Source organism: Fragaria vesca, linkage group LG3 (assembly GCF_000184155.1).
Source record: "Fragaria vesca subsp. vesca linkage group LG3, FraVesHawaii_1.0, whole genome shotgun sequence".
Taxonomy (NCBI): domain Eukaryota; kingdom Viridiplantae; phylum Streptophyta; class Magnoliopsida; order Rosales; family Rosaceae; genus Fragaria; species Fragaria vesca.
This window is the reverse complement of record NC_020493.1, coordinates 21726862-21746289: the sequence shown is the minus strand read 5'-3', so window position 1 is coordinate 21746289 and position 19428 is coordinate 21726862. Positions and strand designations below refer to the sequence as shown.

General features: G+C 36.6%; 2 protein-coding genes across 2 annotated transcripts; both read left to right on the top strand.

Annotated features, from left to right (window-relative positions):
- The first annotated feature begins 2077 nt into the window (after positions 1 to 2077).
- On the top strand, positions 2078 to 4014 carry LOC101300229 (B3 domain-containing protein Os01g0234100-like). Its single transcript, XM_004294777.1, has 2 exons — positions 2078 to 2136; positions 2865 to 4014. Exon 2 carries the CDS (start codon positions 2926 to 2928, stop codon positions 3589 to 3591), a length of 666 nt encoding a protein of 221 aa, XP_004294825.1. The 5' UTR covers positions 2078 to 2136; positions 2865 to 2925; the 3' UTR covers positions 3592 to 4014.
- A 4136-nt stretch (positions 4015 to 8150) lies between these two features.
- Positions 8151 to 11327, top strand: LOC101299941 (B3 domain-containing protein Os01g0234100-like). The gene is made up of 4 exons (XM_004294776.1): positions 8151 to 9620; positions 9713 to 9919; positions 10587 to 10642; positions 10737 to 11327. Exons 1-3 carry the CDS (start codon positions 9522 to 9524, stop codon positions 10602 to 10604), a joined length of 324 nt encoding a protein of 107 aa, XP_004294824.1. The 5' UTR covers positions 8151 to 9521; the 3' UTR covers positions 10605 to 10642; positions 10737 to 11327.
- The last annotated feature ends 8101 nt before the right edge of the window (positions 11328 to 19428 follow it).

Below are 19428 nucleotides of genomic sequence, written 5' to 3'. Positions count from 1 at the left end.
ACGTAGTATCTTTCCTCAGGTTTTGCTTACATTATGTATAGATGTTTTTTTTTGGTAATAACATTATGTATAGAGTGTATGTATCAACATGGACCATCTTTGTGCTTTAGCTGCACGTTTGGTACGGAGGACTGTCATAACCGGGACTAATTTTTTAAGGCTGGGATTAAACCCCGAAGAAGAAAAAAAAGAGCCCGCAAAACCGATCTGGACTGGCCGATCTAGGTTGGGTTTTTTCTCGGTCCCAAAAACTTTTCTTGTCAATTCGGTCCGGTCCCATTAATAATCAGGCCGGCCCCAGTTCAAGAAATAGAAAAAAGAATGAGGCCCGAGAGCCTGACTATTTAGGTGTTTATCTATTATAAAATGATTTTATTGATTCCACACGCTTATTGCGGGTACAACCACATGAGTTCCAATTAAACCTAAAGCCTAGAACTTGTTTATCTCCAAAGCTTATGCCCAGACTCTCGTACCCATATCAATCCACAACACTCATCTCTCAGTCTCACTCTCTCTATACCAGTCGACCCAAAATCCTATGTCTCACTCTCTTTATAGTGTTTCGGTAACTGACCCATCTTTGTGCATTAGCTGCACATTTGGTACGGAGGACTAATTCTCTAGGTAGCAACAATAATAAAACTAAACCCATATTTCTATTGGGCAAACCCCAAAGAGCCCCTACTATTTTTGTACTCCATTAGCAAACTTGTAGCCTTTTCGAGTGTTTTGACAGATTTGAAACCGGAGTCTTTCCATATAATCAAACTCTTTCCATCAGAGCAGTTTATATCCTGAAATTGGATTTGCCTTTGGAGAGAGTTCACTGCGGTTGTTGAACAACCCAAAGAGAGCTCATCTTGCCCACGCCCCAAGGTTTATTCTCTCTTTCTCTCTCAGATATGCTTATGGGTTTCTTTTGTCAATGAGTTGTTGATTGTTCAATCACAACGATTACAGCTTGAAAGGGTGAGACCAACAAAGAATGAAGACAAAGACATTCCCTTCAGTCAAAACTCTTCACGTCTCAAAAAGATGACCAAGAACAATGTGAGAAGCTCTGTTCACTCTCTATGCTTTTCCTCTATTCTTGTGCTCATTTTGTACTTATCTCTTGTGGGTTTTTGCCTTTCCATCCCATATTGAAATTATGGTTGGATGATTCTGATCAGCATAAAGCTTGAATCTTTTACCATAAAGTTTGAATCTTTCTGAATGTGAACTTGTGAAGAGAGCAAAGATTTGAATGGGGATGATTTTAGAGAAATCCTGTTTTTCAGTGACGACCCATTTTTAGTAACTGGCATTAGTTTCTGAGACTTTGATGATCAAAGTGAAGATAAGAAGCTATTCTTGTGGAAACTTTCCTGGCCAAAACTTTTGAAACTTTGTAGTGCTTATATGGGTGCCTCTTTTTTTCTTGGTTATTCACTTGTTCATGTCTTTAAGTTTTGTGTATGGTATTATGCTTTCTTTACCAGTAGATTCAAATGATAAGCTAACAGAATAATTTGGCAAATGATGGAAAACATGTGGTTAGTGCTAATCCAACGAAGTCTGAGAGGTCAGTGAGTATAATTAAAAAAAAAACTTGTTAACCTTCTTCCCCTAATTTTATTTGTTAGAAGCATAACACTAAAGCGTCTTTGTTTTGCTCAATTGCCATAAACCAAAGACATCTAGGAAGGCCAAGTTACTAAGGTTATATGATACATCCGAAGCTCAGTGTTCTGTTCTTGAAAGCGCAAATGAGCTTGCAGCAAACCTAGCACCGGAGTTTCATAGTTTCGTCAAAATTATGATGCCGTCACATGTTACTCGAGTCTTCTGGCTTGTAATCTCACTCACCTCACAATTCTGCATTATTGTTATATGAAGGAATGGACTACTAGAGTAACTTATGTGCACATAACTTGGGGTTGTCAGGGTATTCCTAGGTCGTTCTGCCGTGACCATATGCCAAAATATGACACAATGATTGTCTTGGAAGATGAAAAAGGAGAGGAATGCCAAACGAAATATCTTGTGGAGAAGGAAGGATTGAGCGGTGGATGGAGAGCGTTCTAAGTTGCTCACAAGTTACTGGAGGGAGATGTTGTAGTTTTCCACAAAGTCATGCCTTCAAAATTTAAGGTAATTGTTCAAACCTTCTTGATAAGCTTTGTTTCCTTTGTGTGATTGCAAGTGTCATAATAATACAATTAGTTAACTGACAATTGTGAATAGACATCAAGGTCTTAAAGTAGTGTGATTACTTGCAAGCCCAATTTGGTAAATTTTTAGTTGATCTGAAGTGCGATTGATTTGTCAAAGATGGGTTTGTGTATTATTCCCCTTTCGCCTGACAGAGTAAGCTTTTAGGGTGTAGTGGTTGTTTAACACTAGGAATGTCATTATTACTGCTGCGGTAAGGATGATGGTGATTATGATGATGATGATGATCTTACCTCTAGCTTGCAAAAAAGGGTAGTATTAGTTTAGTTGGTAATGGATTAATATTTGAGTTTATCATATGGTTTTTGACTTTAGATGGAGTTTCCCCTTAATAGAAATTTGAAGTTAGTAGGGCACTAATGCCTCTTCTTGAGTTGAGCCCTTGCGTTTATTGCTTTAGATACTACCCGTGGTTGTGGATGCCTGACTACTGTTGCATTCTTTATCGTTTACTTGTTTAGGTGTATATTGTTAGATCAACTGGTTCAGATAAAGTGGATTGCACTCTTAGTCTTAACAAATTTGATGATGGCATTAGGCAAATCAAAAATAGTCAGTTATTTTATGAATTTCAAAATTCATCATGTTATTTTTAATGAATGGATTGACAGTTATTGACCCCCTCAATCATTTCACAATTCACTCAGCAGAAGTTACTGCATACGAAAGCTCAAGTAACGGGAAACTGCAACCTATTCAGTGGAAACTATGCATGGAAATGTTAAGGAGAACACCATAGCCTGTTATACCAAGTATGGTCAAATATCAGACCACAATCAAATTGATAGGGAAGTTCTTCATTTGGAAGTTCCGGATGCAATAAGGGTTTCAGAGTCTGTTATCCCTTTCGAAGAAGTGAGCTGCTTTGAAAACTTTATGGTCACAGTCGGTGGTTCAATCATAAATGCTGAGATCTCCAAACACCATTTGATCAAGTACTATGAGCTCTGCCGCAGTCAAAACTCATTTCTTCATGAGCACATTCTTGAGCCTCTTAACTCCAATTTGGTTGCCGGAGTTATTTCAGAAACAGTAAATCTATCAGATGTCATTAGAGCCGGCAAGATTACTACTTCAGAGTGTGATTTTTTGACTTGGGATAAGACTTTGCAAGCATCTGAGATCTTGGACATGAATGTTGGATTCTTGCGTGCCCGGCTGGACAAGCTTGCAAGCCTTGCTTCAAAATCAAAACTGAATAGAGAGGCTATACTTGCAAGAGACCAAGCAGTAAAAGATTTGATAACCCTGGAAGCAAAGTTTTTAAGAGCCAAAGAGGTTATAAATAGGCTCCACCTTGAGATTGAGACTCTAAATACAAGTTCAGAGAACCTTGAGGCTATGTTCAAAGAAGTGGCAAAGGCCCCTTGGTGATGACAACATCAATGCATTTTTCCTTTCCCGTACATTCTGGATCATTGAAGTTCTACAACTGCAGATGTGCCAAAGGTACGATGAAGAAACACTTTATGTCATGAGAATTCAACTTTTGTTGGAGATGTTAGTTGACGAGTAGGAGAGTCCTTTTGCAGATATTTTGGGGTAACATGAAGCAGGGAGGATTATTCGACCTTCTAGTTCTGCCTTTGTCATTTCCAGCTAATATTGGAAAATGATGTAACTAATAGCCAAACAATAACATCCCCTTTTAGGGGGTGAAATTGACATCCTCTTTTTTACAAATCGTATAGGGCATTGCTCCGGCACCCAACTCTCTTGTACATTGCTTGAAGGCGAAAATATGCAAGAGAAGTTTGAGGGTCTTCAACGATCTCGAGTAGTTTCCTCCGAAAACGATCTCAAGTAGTTTGTTATGGGGCTAAAATGTTTTGTTGTGTAGTGAACATGTAATGTACATAGAGTTAGGGAGAACAAACCATGTACTTTGAACGTTGTTACACCGACCATCTAGTGATCCTCAACGGAAGGTGAAGGACTTAATGTCTCAACCTCATGTTTGTGATGAAATTCTAATAAGAGAAACATTTCTTTGCTCATGAAGTGAAACAACCGGCCAAATACTTGTAGGAGCTTATTTTTATCGCAAATTGGTTTCTCAAAGAAACAGAAAATATGAGCCTCTATTGTCCAGTTAGTAAGCCGCATGGAGCTTTCTCTTCCTTGTTTCGAGTTCTAAACTCCATCGACCTTTACCTTCTTTGTCTTTTTAGTAAGTTCATCTCATTCTCTGTTTTTGTTCACAACCTTTTTCTTTTATCCTTTTGTTACTAGGTTTCTTTTGGTAAGTCGAAAAATCGAATTGGCTTTTGTTATGATCTGCAATGCAATGAACCTAAAATTTTCACTCTATCTGAATTCTCATAACTGATCCTGAATGAAAAATAAGGCGAAACATCTCTAACTGATCCTGAATGAAAGATGTCACATCCCGACCTTTAAATTTTTACCTTATTTACTAGCTTGGTATTAATAAGAATTTTACCGTCTCCGTCAATGAATTTATAGTTTATTTGGTCTCTAGAAGAGTTTTAAGGGACGATTATTTCGGAGAAATTATTCGTAGGAGAAAATGTGATGACGGTAAAAATGGTTAAATTTTGGCTAGTAAAAAGTAATTTTTATTAGGGTAATTTTTATTGGGGTGTTTTATGTTATGAAGTGTGGGTATTAAGGAGTGGACCGGGTCACATTTTAGTGGAAAAAGCCCACTCTCTTTCTCTTCTCTCCCTCTTCCCCGAGCCCTCTCCCCGCCGGACTTCTAGCCGCCCGTCCACCGCAGTCCGGCCACCTGAGACCGCCGCTCCAGTCCCCATCGGTCGGCCTCCGACCCAGCTCCCATCCTAGACCGGTGAGAGCTCCCCTAGCGCTGCCATGAGGGAGAGTTGCCGCTCGAAGTCCCGACTGCCAAAAGCTCTCTGTCGCCGGATGTTCCTCCTCCGGCCACGAATCCGGGCAAGCCTTATGTGGTTTTGAAGGCCTTCAACCCAGTTGCCTTGCCCTAGGAGGACTCGGTCCAGTTTGCTTCAGGTGAGGAGAACCGGTGAGTGGAAGTTCTAGGGCTTTTTGTGATTTTTTTGTTCGATTGACCTAGTTAGGCTTGGAATTGGTGTTTGTGCTAGTTAGGAAAGTTGTAGAGGGGGTTGAGAGGAAGCTGCTGTTAAAATTTGGTAGGCATTGGAGGTCGCCGAAATAGGCCTCCGGCAGCCGCTGCCGATGGAGCAGACGGCGGCGCCGTCGCTGTTTAGGGGATTTTTATGGTTTTAATTGTGATATATTAAGGGGAGTTTAACGATGTGAAGTTTGGAATTTTTGGAAGAGTTTTGGATAGGTTTGGGATTTTTGAAAGATTAGTGAATTTGGCGGTTAATGGGGTAGAATCTAACTGTTGGATTTTCCTTATTATTGTTTTAGAATGTTGAAATAAAGAAAATAAGGCTATGGTTGGAATTTGGCGTGAATCCGAGAAGCTTAACCCTAGAAAGGGTAGTGGGTTAGGCGGAAGAGTTTTGGGTTATATATTTAAGTATTATTTTTCTGAAATTGAAGTTTGGTCCTAAGCATGGTTTTGTGCCAGGATTCAAGGAGACCTCACTTGAGTGGCGCATTGAATTTCGTCAGGCTTATGCCTAAAGTTGTGAGTGGACTTTTGTTTTAATTAAAAGGATGCGATGCATTATATTGTTAATAAGTTTTTCTTCTGCTGAATTTATTGCTTTCTCTGATATTTGGCAATTTTCATCTTTTGGAGAGTTACCGAAAATGAGATTTTCGGTGGATATGTATATTGGATGTTTATGAGGATAGTATGTATATAAATAAATGCTAGCTAGCTATACGTGTTTTTCCGCCATAATGAGGTAAAATTCAATTATGGTGTAACATGAGCGTTGGACGCAATCGTCGTAGCCCTATATAAATTTAGTAATTTATATAGGGAATATGCACGTATATATACACTCGTGTTTTTCCGCCATAATAAAGTAAAATTATATTATGGTGTGACGTGAGCGTTAGACGTGAGCGTTAGACGCAAGCGTAGTAACCTTGTATGAATTTCTATTTTTCTTATTCTTCATAAGAAATCATACAAAGAGTATGACGAGTGTAAATATATATATATATATATATATATATATATATATATATAGTTTAGCCTGAGAGGCTGTATTTTATTAAGTTTTAGAGACTGGCTGGAGCTAGTCATGTATTTGCCAGTTTGTGAGTAGAAAGCTTTGAGCTGTCGCATGCAGCATAATTTATATGGAAATTTAAATTGGGAAAGCATAAATATTTTCATTAAATTCATGTTTGTCCACTCACTCTAACGTTTTTAAATTACTTTCCCCTTGGCCCTTTGGTTTTAAATGCCCAGTATGTAAGTTAGCATAGTTGAGGTCGGGCGTACATGGAGACGAGGCATAATCAATAGTATAGCTTCCGCTCATATTTCTATTTCTAGTTCCTATCTCCTCTAATAGAGCGCTCTGAACCTGTGATTGTTGTTTATGGGATTTTTGTTAGATTATTAAATATAAATTGGGAGATGTTGTGATTTGTGGGGAGCACGAAGGCTCCAGGAGTTTATAAGGTTGGAGTTGGAACTGTTAGAAGTGTTTGCAGGTGTTTTTTTAGGAATGGTTGTCAATTTTCAAGGGAGGTTATGCCAATTTTTCGGTAAATTTTCTTTGGAGGTGGTCCCCGCAGGATTTACTTCAGGTTTCAAGATGAAATCCGGGATGGGTCCTGACGAAAGATAAGGCGAAAGATCTCTAAGTCCTCTATTCGATGTATGTTTTATTTGGAATATATAATCAGTTTTTATATCCAATTACTTTAAGCAAATATAGTCTTATAATGTTTGATAATTTGTACCCATGTAGATAAAAAAAAAAAAGGAAAATGACTATTTGCACAAAATTGACTAAATTTGACCCCAATCTAATGAAAACTTTTTCATGTACCCATTCCAATGTTTTAATGTAAAATTATAAAAAAAGAATTGTGTAATAACAAGAGCCCTAATAACAATATTAGTAATATAAACTTATCCACATACGAATTGTAGGTCCGTCACAGTTTTTACTTTTTACAGTTTCACCCCACTTGAAAAAATATTATAAAACCCACACGTCTGCTCCTTTTTCTCATAACACCAGCAGCCCACATTCCTAAAATTTTCAATTTTGAATTGAACGACTAGCTTCTTCATCTTCCCCTTTGTCTCATATATTACAGCGCTTATTCCAGTCTTTCAATCTTTGACTCTTGACTCTTTTACCATAAGTGAGACAAAGAGAGACTCCATGGCTATTGTTCCATTCCAGGAACACATACCCATCTCCTGTTCATCCCCCAAGATCCCCTCTTCTCTCTTTGTTTCACTTCTATATGATAATATGCTCATGGTTTTGATTGTTATCTGAGTATCTAACAATGATTTGCAGCTCAACTTTGAGAGGCCACCAAAGGCAAAGGACAAATCTTTATGTCTCAGAGGCATAACCAATGTCAATTTTCCAATTCATCAGCTTTATTTTTACTTATTTCATCCCCAAAAGTTTGGAACTTTATGAAGGATGATGTTAATCTTTCTAATAATTTAATATCTGAAATGGGTTCTGAGAAAAGTTTGAAACTTTTGGTATTGATTTGGAAAATTTTTCATGCCCAGAAGATATCCAGCCTTGGTGTGACATTTCAGCTTGATATACAGTGAGGATTCATTTGTGACCATGTTTGATGATTGCTTGCTGGGTATTTGAATTTGAATCATGTTTTGGGTATTTGAATTTGACGGGGACATATTATTATATTTGATGGTTGATGAATTTGATGCTAATAATACAAATGATATGAAATGTTTCTGATTTTCTCTGTAGTAACTGTTCTGAAGCTGTACAGTAGTTTGAGGCTTTTTTCGCTTTATTTTCTGTGTCCTGTGTTCCCAAGAATGTGATTTTCTCTATTTTCTCTTTGGTGTTTATAGTTATTTCACTTGCTTCTCAATCTTCCTGCTTCTGTTTTCTGTAGTTCGTATTGATTATACTTCTATCCTAGAAATTGTATATGGTGGTACATTTTATAAAATGCTGAGAGAGAAGGGATAGCTTGTTCTACTACTTATTTATACCCATGCAGATAGTTTCCATGTGCATATATCACATTGATTGTCAAACTCTTTTCCTTTTTTTAGCCCATGTGTGTGTTCTCATATTGATCCTACTTCTTTCTTGGAAAATTTCTTATACAACAAAAGATATAGTAATTATTTAAGTGGTGCATGTTAAAGTTATACCAGAAATCTTTAGAAGATGGAGAAGTAGTAATGCTTAGTTATTATGAAAGAACTTTTGTAGAAGATCAAGTGTGTGTGCTGTATCAACATTTAGCTTTACTTAAGCTTTGATATGCTATGGCCGGCCTCATGCTACAACTAAGATTGTGCGCAACTTTGATTTGCTTTAAATTAGTTTGTTGTTCAATAATCTATTAGGGTTCGGATTGTGTACCGGGATTTTGTATGTTTGAGTGATTTATTTTTCAAGGGCAGCGTTTGCTTTATTTTTATTCTTTCTCATAGGAGATCATATTGGTATTCATGTAGTGACTTACTTATCTTCTTTCAATTTAATATAAGCTCATATTTAAATAATAGGGCAATGTGGATTGAATATTCAATTTTTAACAAGTAAGGTCAATAATATATTCAATTCTAGCTATTATAAGGAATGCTGTTGGATTGGATTTTTGTAAGGGATATAAGTATAGGGTGTTGATGATTTGATTGCAAAAAAATGAGTTTTCTGGGGATCTTGTGGAGTTGCTCTAATATGTTATTGATGTTGCGATTTTGACATCTTAATTTGTTCCCTTAAATATCAGTTGTCACGATAACCTCCAAGTGGGCAGGCAGACCTGTATATGTTTCCCTTCCATCTTACATATGAGGAGGATAGCTTGATTAGTGATATAGCTTTTAGGTTTGAGAAGTGATTGACAATGTTGTACTCACCTATATGTCAATGTTTTACCAGCAGTTTATTTCTATCTCTCTCTCTTGTTTTTTTTTTTCGGTATGTGGATGAGCTGTTTTCTTTTCTCTTGTCAATAACTTGGATGCTCAATTAACTGAACAATTTTGCAAATCCTGGAGTACAGATGGTCAATGCTGATACCATGAAGTCTGAAAGGTCTATGAATTATGTTATTTTTTTTCTAATAAATTGCTTTCTTATAAAGTAACATTGGACCCTCAATGATTTATCAATAGTGACAAACAAAAACGATGTAAGAAAACTACTGTGGAAAGCTTATATAATACTTCTGAAGCTCAGTCTTCTATTATGGAGAGAGTGAAGAAGCTTGAGGCCAATCTAGCACCCGAGTTCCCTAGAGTGGCCAAAGTTATGTGCCTATCAAATGTCACTGGATGCTTCTGTCTTGTAAACCTCCCTCACACTTTCTGCTATTACTATATCAGCGTTTGAACTATTAGGTTGCTATACTTATTTCCACTTCAATTTGTGTTTTGCAGAATCTTCCAAGGAAATTTTGCTTTGAGTATTTGCCAAAGGAGGATACAATGATTGTGTTAGAAGATGAAAGTGGGAGAGAATTCCAAACCAAATATCTTGTGGGAAAGGGTGGACTTAATGCTGGATGGAGAGGATTTTCAATTTCTCACAAGTTACTAGCTGGAGATGTTGTAGTTTTCCATCGAGTTACTCCTTCCAAATTTAAGGTAACTGATGGGTACTTTATGATATGTTTGTATGGATCCTTTGTTTTAATTGCACGTTCCACATCCTGAAGGATTTGGTTAAAATTTGATGAATAGGGAAAGTAAGGCCTAAGAATTTGTTTTTTTGCTATGTTAACCCAAATTGATGTTCTCAAAGCGATGATGTATATGTGGTTTTTGCCACAAAAAAAAGAAGAAGAAGAAAAAAGCGTTGTATATATGCAGACAGATGATAGGTGCTAGCTTGATATACCTTTGTTGGCCAATTGCCTCACGGCTTATGCATTTTTGGGTGTAGTTACCCACAATTATAAGGCCATTTTGTGACTCTGATAGTGATGCTGATAAGGATACTTAACCTGAGATTTGAAAGGAAAAAATAGGGTTAACTTGGCTGGTTTCTGAATTGTGTTATCACAAATCTCCTCACTTTAGGAGTTTCTCCTGAATGGGGAATTGAAAGAAAAAGGTAAGACCAACTCATTAGTATAGTATTCTTCTGCTTCTATATGTTCACTGTCTTTAAATATAGTAGCGGTTGATGAGTTATGGTAAGCAGAGACTATAGATTGATGGATCATGGAGTTATATTTCAATATGAAATGTTAACACATTTAAACAATGTGAATTCTTCTAATACTCTACATTTTTACGTGTACATTGTTAGATCAAATGGTTTAGATGAAGCGGATTGTGATCTTGGCATCAGAGAAATTGATGGTGGTAAGTTCCTTTAAAATTTCCTAGTTATGTTGCTAAATTGATAACAGTTATTGATCCCCTCCTCTCTACCACTTCAATGATTTAATTCATCCAGCAAACATTATTGCATCTGGAGGTGCAAAAGTCTCCATTCCTAGTGAACCTATTCAAAAGAACACCATAGCCTGCAACACCTCAAGTGCTCCAATATCAGATCATTCTGGAAATGATGGTGAAGATTTTGGTTCTGAAGTTATGGATGGAATTAGGCTTGCAGAGTCTGTTATCCCTTTCAAAGAAGTGACAGGCATGGAAAACTTTGATGTCATCATCAATGGTTTGGTCCTAAATTCTGAGTTTTCAAAGTACCACTTGACCAAGTACTATGAGCTCTGCCGTAGTCAAAACTCATATCTTCATGAGCACATTCTTGAGTGTCTTAACTTCAAACTGGTTGCTGGAATAATTTCTGAGACAATCAATATTTCAGATGCCATAAGAGCCTGCAAGATTACTACTTCAGAGACTGACTTTTCAACTTGAGATAAGACTTTGTAAGCGTGTGAGATGTTAGGCATAAATGTTGGCTTCCTGCGTACCCGGCTAAACAAGCTTGCAAGCCTTGCTTCAGAATTAAAACAATGTAGTAATCCTAAAGGAGACAAAGTAGCTTCAGAAGTAAAACTTTTGGGGGAAAAGGAGACCACAAATTGTCTTGATTCTAAGATGGACACTCAGAATATGTTGTCCGAGAGGCTGACAGCTATGTTCCAAGAAGTGGCTAGGGCCGCTTGGTGATGACGAACTTCAATGCTAAGGCTACATGATGAAGACTTTTGTGTCATTTGTGTTGCCATTTTTGTAAAGGTTCTGTATACCAGCAATCAACTATTGAGTAGAATTATAGAACTGCCATGCGGGTAATGGAACCTCAGCTACCTTAATTTACTTTCCTATTTTTAAGTGTTAACTTTTCATTTCAACTGAGAATGCACATTAACTAGTCAGGGAATGGAAATCACGGAAAATCACTACCTCTGACAAAGGAGAACATTATTAGTTAGACCAAATGATATTGCCGTAGGTGTGCCTTGGTGGATATTGTATCGTTTATTTGATTTGGTTTATTATGGTTTTTGAGACCCATATAATAAATAATTTGACCAATTTTGACGTACCAGTCACACATATATAAGGTATAAGCTAAAAGGAGTTCGCATAGCTTTACCTATGATGTAGACATAGTCTTCCATAGTCACATTGAGCTAGTAAACCGCAAACTATTATAAATTTCGTCTATCAGTCATTATGTGAAGTTATGGGTTTTCTCATCAATAGACAGTAGAAACATTTTAAATCAATTCAAAGACCAAAGATTTCTTTAATACTGATCGATTGAATTAGGTCGAATTTGATTTGAAGCTTCTCAAATTCTAAATGCATAGTACTAGTTCATTTACTTTTTTTTAAACACTCGCCGTGTTTGTTCATTCACATAATTAACCACGGTAATAATTCAAAAATCAAAAGACTAAAGACCAAATTGCCCCTATTATTTTTGGAAACTCGCTCCATCACAGGCAAAAACTTATAGCCCTCGAGTGTGTGACAGAAATACAAAATTTGAAATGAACGGTCTTTTCATCTCTCCCCTCTGATTACGCCACTCTACTCTCTTAAACTCTTTTCAGTGTCTTCTCTTTTCCCCATCAAACAGAGCCAGAGTTTGTGAGAGACACAGAGAATCCATGGCGATTGTTCAAGAACAGAAACAGAGCTCCAATGTAAACCCTTTTTGTGTCTGATGTAGTTCTATGGCTTTGGTTTTTAGTGGACACTTAACAAAGTATGTGACTGTATGATTAGCAGGTTTTGCAGATTAAGTGGGGAAGATTACCATAGAAGGAAGAAAAGGTGTTGAAGAAAAAAATTTCATGTCTCAAACAGACCACCAAGAACAATGTAAGAAACACCATTTATGCTAAGCCCTTCTAATCTTTTTCTTTCTGTCTCTGTTCTCTCACTTTGGGGGCTCCATTTATCACTCATGCTTTTGGCCATCTTTGTTTTTTTTTTTTTTTTTAATTTTTTTATTTTGGAATTCATAGACATTTTTGGATGATCTTGAAAGAGTTTTGAGTCCACTTATTGCTTTGGAAAATGTCATGTGCAATAGACTTGATGCAGACAACAAGTCTTCATTTTTAAGTTCACTGTCTGCAATTTGAATGCTTTGATCAAGAAAAGCAATCTGCTTCTCAAAATTAATGGCCTATGATGGGCTACCCATAGCGACAGAGATATGGGTTTGTATCTGTTTCCCTGCCCTATGTTTTCTCCTCAAGAATATGCTAGAAATCCTGGAATTTATGCCCCGAGTAGATCTGGTTAAAGTTATAGTCTTGCATATGGTTTCTTTAGATCGATTTATGTAGCTTCATATGCGTTGTAGACACATTGCTTTAACACCTTAAGGTTTTAGTTCTAGTGCTTGTATACATGTTTTAGCTCTAGTCCTGAAAAGTTCGGGTTAGCTAGCTTGAAACTGTAAGGAAAATACACGGTACACAAGCACATAGGTAGCCTTTCCCAGTTTGTGAAGGTAAGTACTACCCCACTGTTGAAAACAGAAATCTCATCGCCATGTCGACGAATGAATCACTTACCTTCCAGGAACCTTCAAGGGTGACGACACCTGCACTTATAGTAGGCACATTGTTTTTCCATGGCTGTCAACACGAGAATGTTATTTAGTTGCCCGAAAACCAAGCTTTTGGGTTCCTAGAAGTTAAGTAACAAGAACATACCCACCTTTAGGACAAATTTTTTGTTATGATTGAATTAGATAGCAATTTCAGTTCTTTTCCTTTGACTGAATACTTTGTAAATTCTGAATACAGATGGTAAATGCTAAATCAATCAAGTCTGAAAGGTCAGTGTTGCTAAACTACTTTTTATTTTGTTTTTCCTAATTCAATAATGATTGCTACAAAGTGAAAACGAACCTCCAATCTTTTACCAATAGTCTTAAACCGAAGAGAATAAAAAGAGCGACAGAAGAAAGTGTTTATGACACTTCCAAATCTCAGCTTTCTGTTATGGAAAGAGCGAAAGCGGTTGAAGCAAGTTTAGCACCAGAGTTTCCTAGACTGATCAAAGTTATTACCATCGCATGTTACTGGAGGATTCTGGCTTGTAAGTTTTACTCACTCTCTTCACAATCATGTAACAAGAATATATGAAGGCAAATATCAGTACTAAGTAAGATGATATCTTCAAATGTTATGCAGGGTCTTACTAAGAAATTCTGTTGTGAGCATTTGCCAAAACATGACACGATGATTATTTTGGAAGATGAAAGAGGGGAAGAATACCAAACCAAATATCTTGCAGAAAAGGTGGGACTAAGTGGTGGATGGAGAGGCTTTTCAATAGCTCACGAGTTAGTGGAGGGAGATGTGCTAGTTTTTCATCGTGTCACTCCTTCAAAGTTCAAGGTATGTGAATCCTGTGTTTACTAAAGGAGACGGTTTTCAATGGAGCGTCTGAAATGGGCTGTTACGCACTTGCCATATACTGCTTTTAGATACTAATCATGAACAGCTCAATTCTGCTGCCTAATTGTTTAGGTGTATATTATTCGATCAAAGGGTTCAGACAAATGAGATTGCGCTCTTGGCCATATGAACCTAGATGTTTGCATTAAAGAAATGGATACTGGTAAGTTGCTTGAAAATGTTAAGTTATATTGTCATTTTTTTTATAGCCATAACTGTTGCTGTCTATGATCCTCCTACATCATTTGAGTGATTGCAGGGGACATTGCTACATGTGAAGAGGAAGAATATGAGGATGTTCAACCTATTTCAGTGGAAAATCCTCAAAAGGATAACACCATAGCCTATAATACTATACCCAGTCCAATGTCTAATCTGTCTGAACATGCGAAAATTATACAGCGCACCCGGGTGCGCAGCACACCCAGCATCTCCACCGTCCATTTTGATGCGTGGATCAATTTGCAGATTGGGGTTTTTAGTAGGCGAGTGAGAGACTGCGGGGGAGAGAAAGGAGAGAGAAACTAATTCTCATTAACCGAAACTAACCAATCTCTGATCTGTTTCAGAAATTTGCAGTCGATGCCGAACCGCTGGAGTCAGTTACCGACGGAATCGGTATATCGGAATTTCGGTACGAGATCTGGAATTTCTAAAGTTGAATTAATGATGAAGATGCAGATCACATGGTGATGTATATCAGATAATTAAGTTGATGCAAATCAAATGATGGAGCTTGGAGAAAAGTTGAAGAGCAGAAGGAAGAAGAAGAAGAAAGGAGATGATGGAAGTCATGGAACTCGAAGTTTTGGATTTAAACAAGCCTAGATATGTAGAGTAGTTTGTACGAGTATAACAAACAATATTTCGTGGCCTAGTGGATGAGACCGTTGTTGAGTTGTAGGAGGTCAAGTGTTCTATTTTTCCTTCTTGCATAATCCATCTCTCTTTTTTCCTCTGCTTCTTTCTCTGCCAGTCGAACTCTTTTTGGGAAATAAATGTTTAACTTCAGTGATTAAAACTTTTCAATCCAATGTTTGTATAATTAATTTAAGGCTTAAATTAATAAATCTTTTTCAAGAGATTTTCTTAATTTTATAATCATAATAAATCTATTAAATCATTAGAAAAATACGAATTATATGAGGAATGAGGTATAGGGTGAAATAAATTATCTAGAATTAAATAATTTTTAAAATAATCTCTAATCTTTCGTAAATTAAAATATATAGCTCGTATGTCCGAAAAAATGTCTGTAATTTTATATCATATCACTGAGATGCACTCAATATGCACAGAAGAAAAAAAGTTTGAGAAATTTAGCTTATATGAATTATTTTAAGATTATGGTGATGTTAATAACATATTATCTATTCTCTCATTTTCTCTCGACGGTGAAACTTCAATTTATGTACTTGGAAATATGGATATGGGTGAAAAATCACAAACTTTCGGTATAGTTTGATTCCCGATAAATAAGGTCAACTCTAAATACGCTTGAGCGCTCATAAATAGAGTCTACCAACTGGAGGGTTAATTTAACAAAAAAAATTAATGGTTCTTAAATCTCATTTGTACGAGTTTTAGGTTCGAAAAGAGGAAAAAAGAGATCGCGCACGATGTCGGTCAATCGCGTATCGTGTAAAAAAAGAAGTTAGATTAAAGTTGACCGATTCGATAGGGGGTTTAACTAATCCGAAATGAGGTGATTTTTTTTTTTTTCTAGTTGGCCTATTTAATTACAATGACTACATCAGACGGTGAGATTTTTATTTTCACACATTTATGACCTCTAACCACAATGTGTCTTCTATCAGGGACCAAACTTTAACGGAAATATATAATTTTTCAACCATAGCTGTATTTTACCATACATATCACATCCTATTTCACAAGATTTTTGAAAATATAGCTTCCTGCGTATAGTTCGTTCACAAAAATGTACACTTGCATATAACCTACTAAACAAATTATACCACATTAGTAGGCACGTTGTGATTCCAATGGCTAAGTTTCACAAAATTAAAATTCAACCGTCTGATATGATCAGCGTACTTAAATACGGCAAAGGAAAAAAATTCACCTTTTTTCGATAACATTTGTCTCTCGATCAACGCGGTCAACCTTAAACTAACGTCATTTATTACACAAAAACGCTCTTACCTACCCCTACATGACCTAGTTTGGTTGATTCTTCCACACAAAAAACTCTCACATTGATGAATTGTAACCACCCATGTAAAAATTTAGAAACGTTCACCTTCCGACGATAGGGCTCTCCATATGAAAGCATAGCGTAAATATAGTTGACCGTTTCTATCGAGGACCAAACCTTACCGGAAATATGTGATTTTTTAACCATAGCTGTATTTTACCTTACAGATCACATCCTATTTCACAAGATTTTTGAAAATATTTCTTCCTCCGTATAGTTGGTTCACAAAGATGTACACTTGCATAAAACCTATTAAACAAGCTATACCACATTAGTAGGCACGTTATGTTTCCAATGGCAAAATTTCACAAAATGAAAATTCAACCGTATGATATGATCAGCGTACTTAAATAAGGTTATAGAAAAAAATTCACATGTTTTCGATAATGTTTGGCTCTCAATCGACGCGGTCAACCTTAAACCAACATCATTGATTACATGAAAACGCTCTTACATACCTCTATATGACCTAGTTTGGTTGATTCTTCCACACACAAAACTCTCACATTGATGATATGTAACCACCCATGTAAAAATTGAGGAACGTTTATCTCCCGACGATAGGGCTCTCCATAAGGAAGTATAAGCGTAAATAGTGTTGACCGCTTCTATCGGGGACCAAACGTTACCGGAAATGTGTGATTTTTCAACCATAGCTGTATTTCACCATACAGATCACATATTTATGACTTTATACTGCTACGTGCCTATTAAAGCGGTATAACTTGTTTAGTAGGTTATATGCAAGTATATATAATTGTGAACCAACTATACATAAAAAGCAAAATTTCAGAAAATCTTGTGAAATAGGATGTGACTGGAATAGTGAAATACATATTGGGTTGAAAAATCACAAACTTTTTGTAACGTTTGTTTTCTGATAAAAGTTGACACGCTAAGGCGCTCCTAAGAGGAGCCTAACCACTTGAAGGTCAATTTAACAATTTTTTTTCATGGGTTCCTAAATCTCATGTATACGAGTTTTAGGTTAGAAAACGGGGAAATATAGAGTTTCGCATGATGCCGATCAACCGCGTTTCGTTTAAAAAATAAAGTTGAATTTAGGTTGACCGGTTTGATGGGAGGTCTAACGAATCCGAAACAGGGTGAATTTTTTTCAGTAGACCTATTTAATCACCTTGTCTACATCAGAAGGTGAAATTTTTATTTTCACATGTTTATGACCTCGGATTGCCACGAGCTTACTAAAGTGGTATAACTTGTTTAGTAAGTTATATACAAGTGCACATTATTGTGAACCAACTATACAAAGGAAGCAAACTTTTCGAAAATCATGTGAAATAGGATGTGACCAGAATAGATAAATACGGCTCGGGTAGAAAAATCACATATTTTTGATAATATTTAGACCCTGACCAAGGTGGTCAACACTATTAACACTTATGTTTTCTTATGGGGAGCCTAATCACCGAAGGTCAATTTAACAAAATATTTTCATGGGTGGTTACGTTCTATCTATGTGAGAGTTTAACGTGTGGAAGAATCGACCAAATTAGGTCACATAGAGGAATGTAAGAGCGTTTCCCTGTGATAAGTGACGATGGATTAGGGTTGACCGCTTCGATCGAGCCCCGAACGTTGCCGAATACAACTGAATTTAATATTATAGCCATGTTTCACTATAATGATCACATCATACGGTCGAATTTTTATTTTGTGAATATTAGTCATTAGATTGCAACGTGCCTACTAATGCGGTATAACTTATTTAATAGGTTATAGGCAAATGTACAACTTTGTAAACCAACTATACAGAAAAAGAAATTTTTTTAAAAATCTCGTGAAATAAGATGTAATCGAAATAATGAAATACGATAATGGTTGAAAAATCACGTATATCAGGTAACGTCTGGGTCCCGATAGAAGCGGTCAACCATTTTTACACTTAATATACCCTATGAGAGCCCTATCATCGGGACGTAAACGTCTCCAAATTTTTACATTGGTTGTTACGTCTCATCTATATGAGAGTTTAACGTGTGGAAGGATCGACCAAACTAGGTCACAAAGAGGTAGGTAAGAGTGTTTCCGTGTGATAAGTGACGATGAATTAGGGTTGACCACTTCGATCGAGCCCCGAACGTTGCCGAATACAATTGAAATTAATACCATAGCCATGTTTCACTATAATGATCATATCAGATGGTCGAATTTTCATTATGTGGATTTTAATCATTAGAATTGCAACATGCCTACTAATGTATTATAATTTGTTTAATAGGTTATATGCAACTGTACAACTTTGTCAACCAACTATACAGAGAAAGCAAAAATTTCAAAAATTTCATGAAATAAGATTTGATCGGAATAATGAAATACGACTATGGTTGAAAAATCACGTACATCGGGTAATGTCTGGGTTCCATTAGAAGCAGTCAACCTTTTTTACACTTACGGGAGCCCTATCGTTGGGACGTAAACGTCTCCAAATTTTTACATGGATGGTTAAGTCCCATCTATATGAGAGTTTAACGTGTGGAATGATCGACCAAACTAAGTTACAGAGAGGCAGGTAAGAGCGTTTCCGTGTGATAAGTGACGATGGATTAAGATCGACAGCTTCGATCGAGCCCTGAACGCTGCCAAATACAGTTGAAATTAATACCATAACCATGTTTCACTATAATGATCACATCAGACGGTCAAATTTTCATTTTGTGAATATTTGTTATTCGAATCGTAATGTGCCTATGAATGCGGTATATATTTTTCTTTCAATTTATTATTGAGTGATTTGTCATTATACAAACTTTTTTTCTTTCCTTTTTATTAGCATTTAATCTTTAGATAATCACAATCAACCACCCTATGTGGACTAAGTCAACGTCCTCATCATCCAATTGCATACAATGATACAAAACACACCAAAACACAAATGAAGACCATTTTTGGGGATTGCTGGCGTATCGCGATTGGGGTCGATACCCAATTTCTAGTTGCTCTGCCATTTGTGAGGCCGATCTGCAAGGAATTAAAGGATCTGGTACAGACGAATTGCTTGAAGTCGGAGAGCT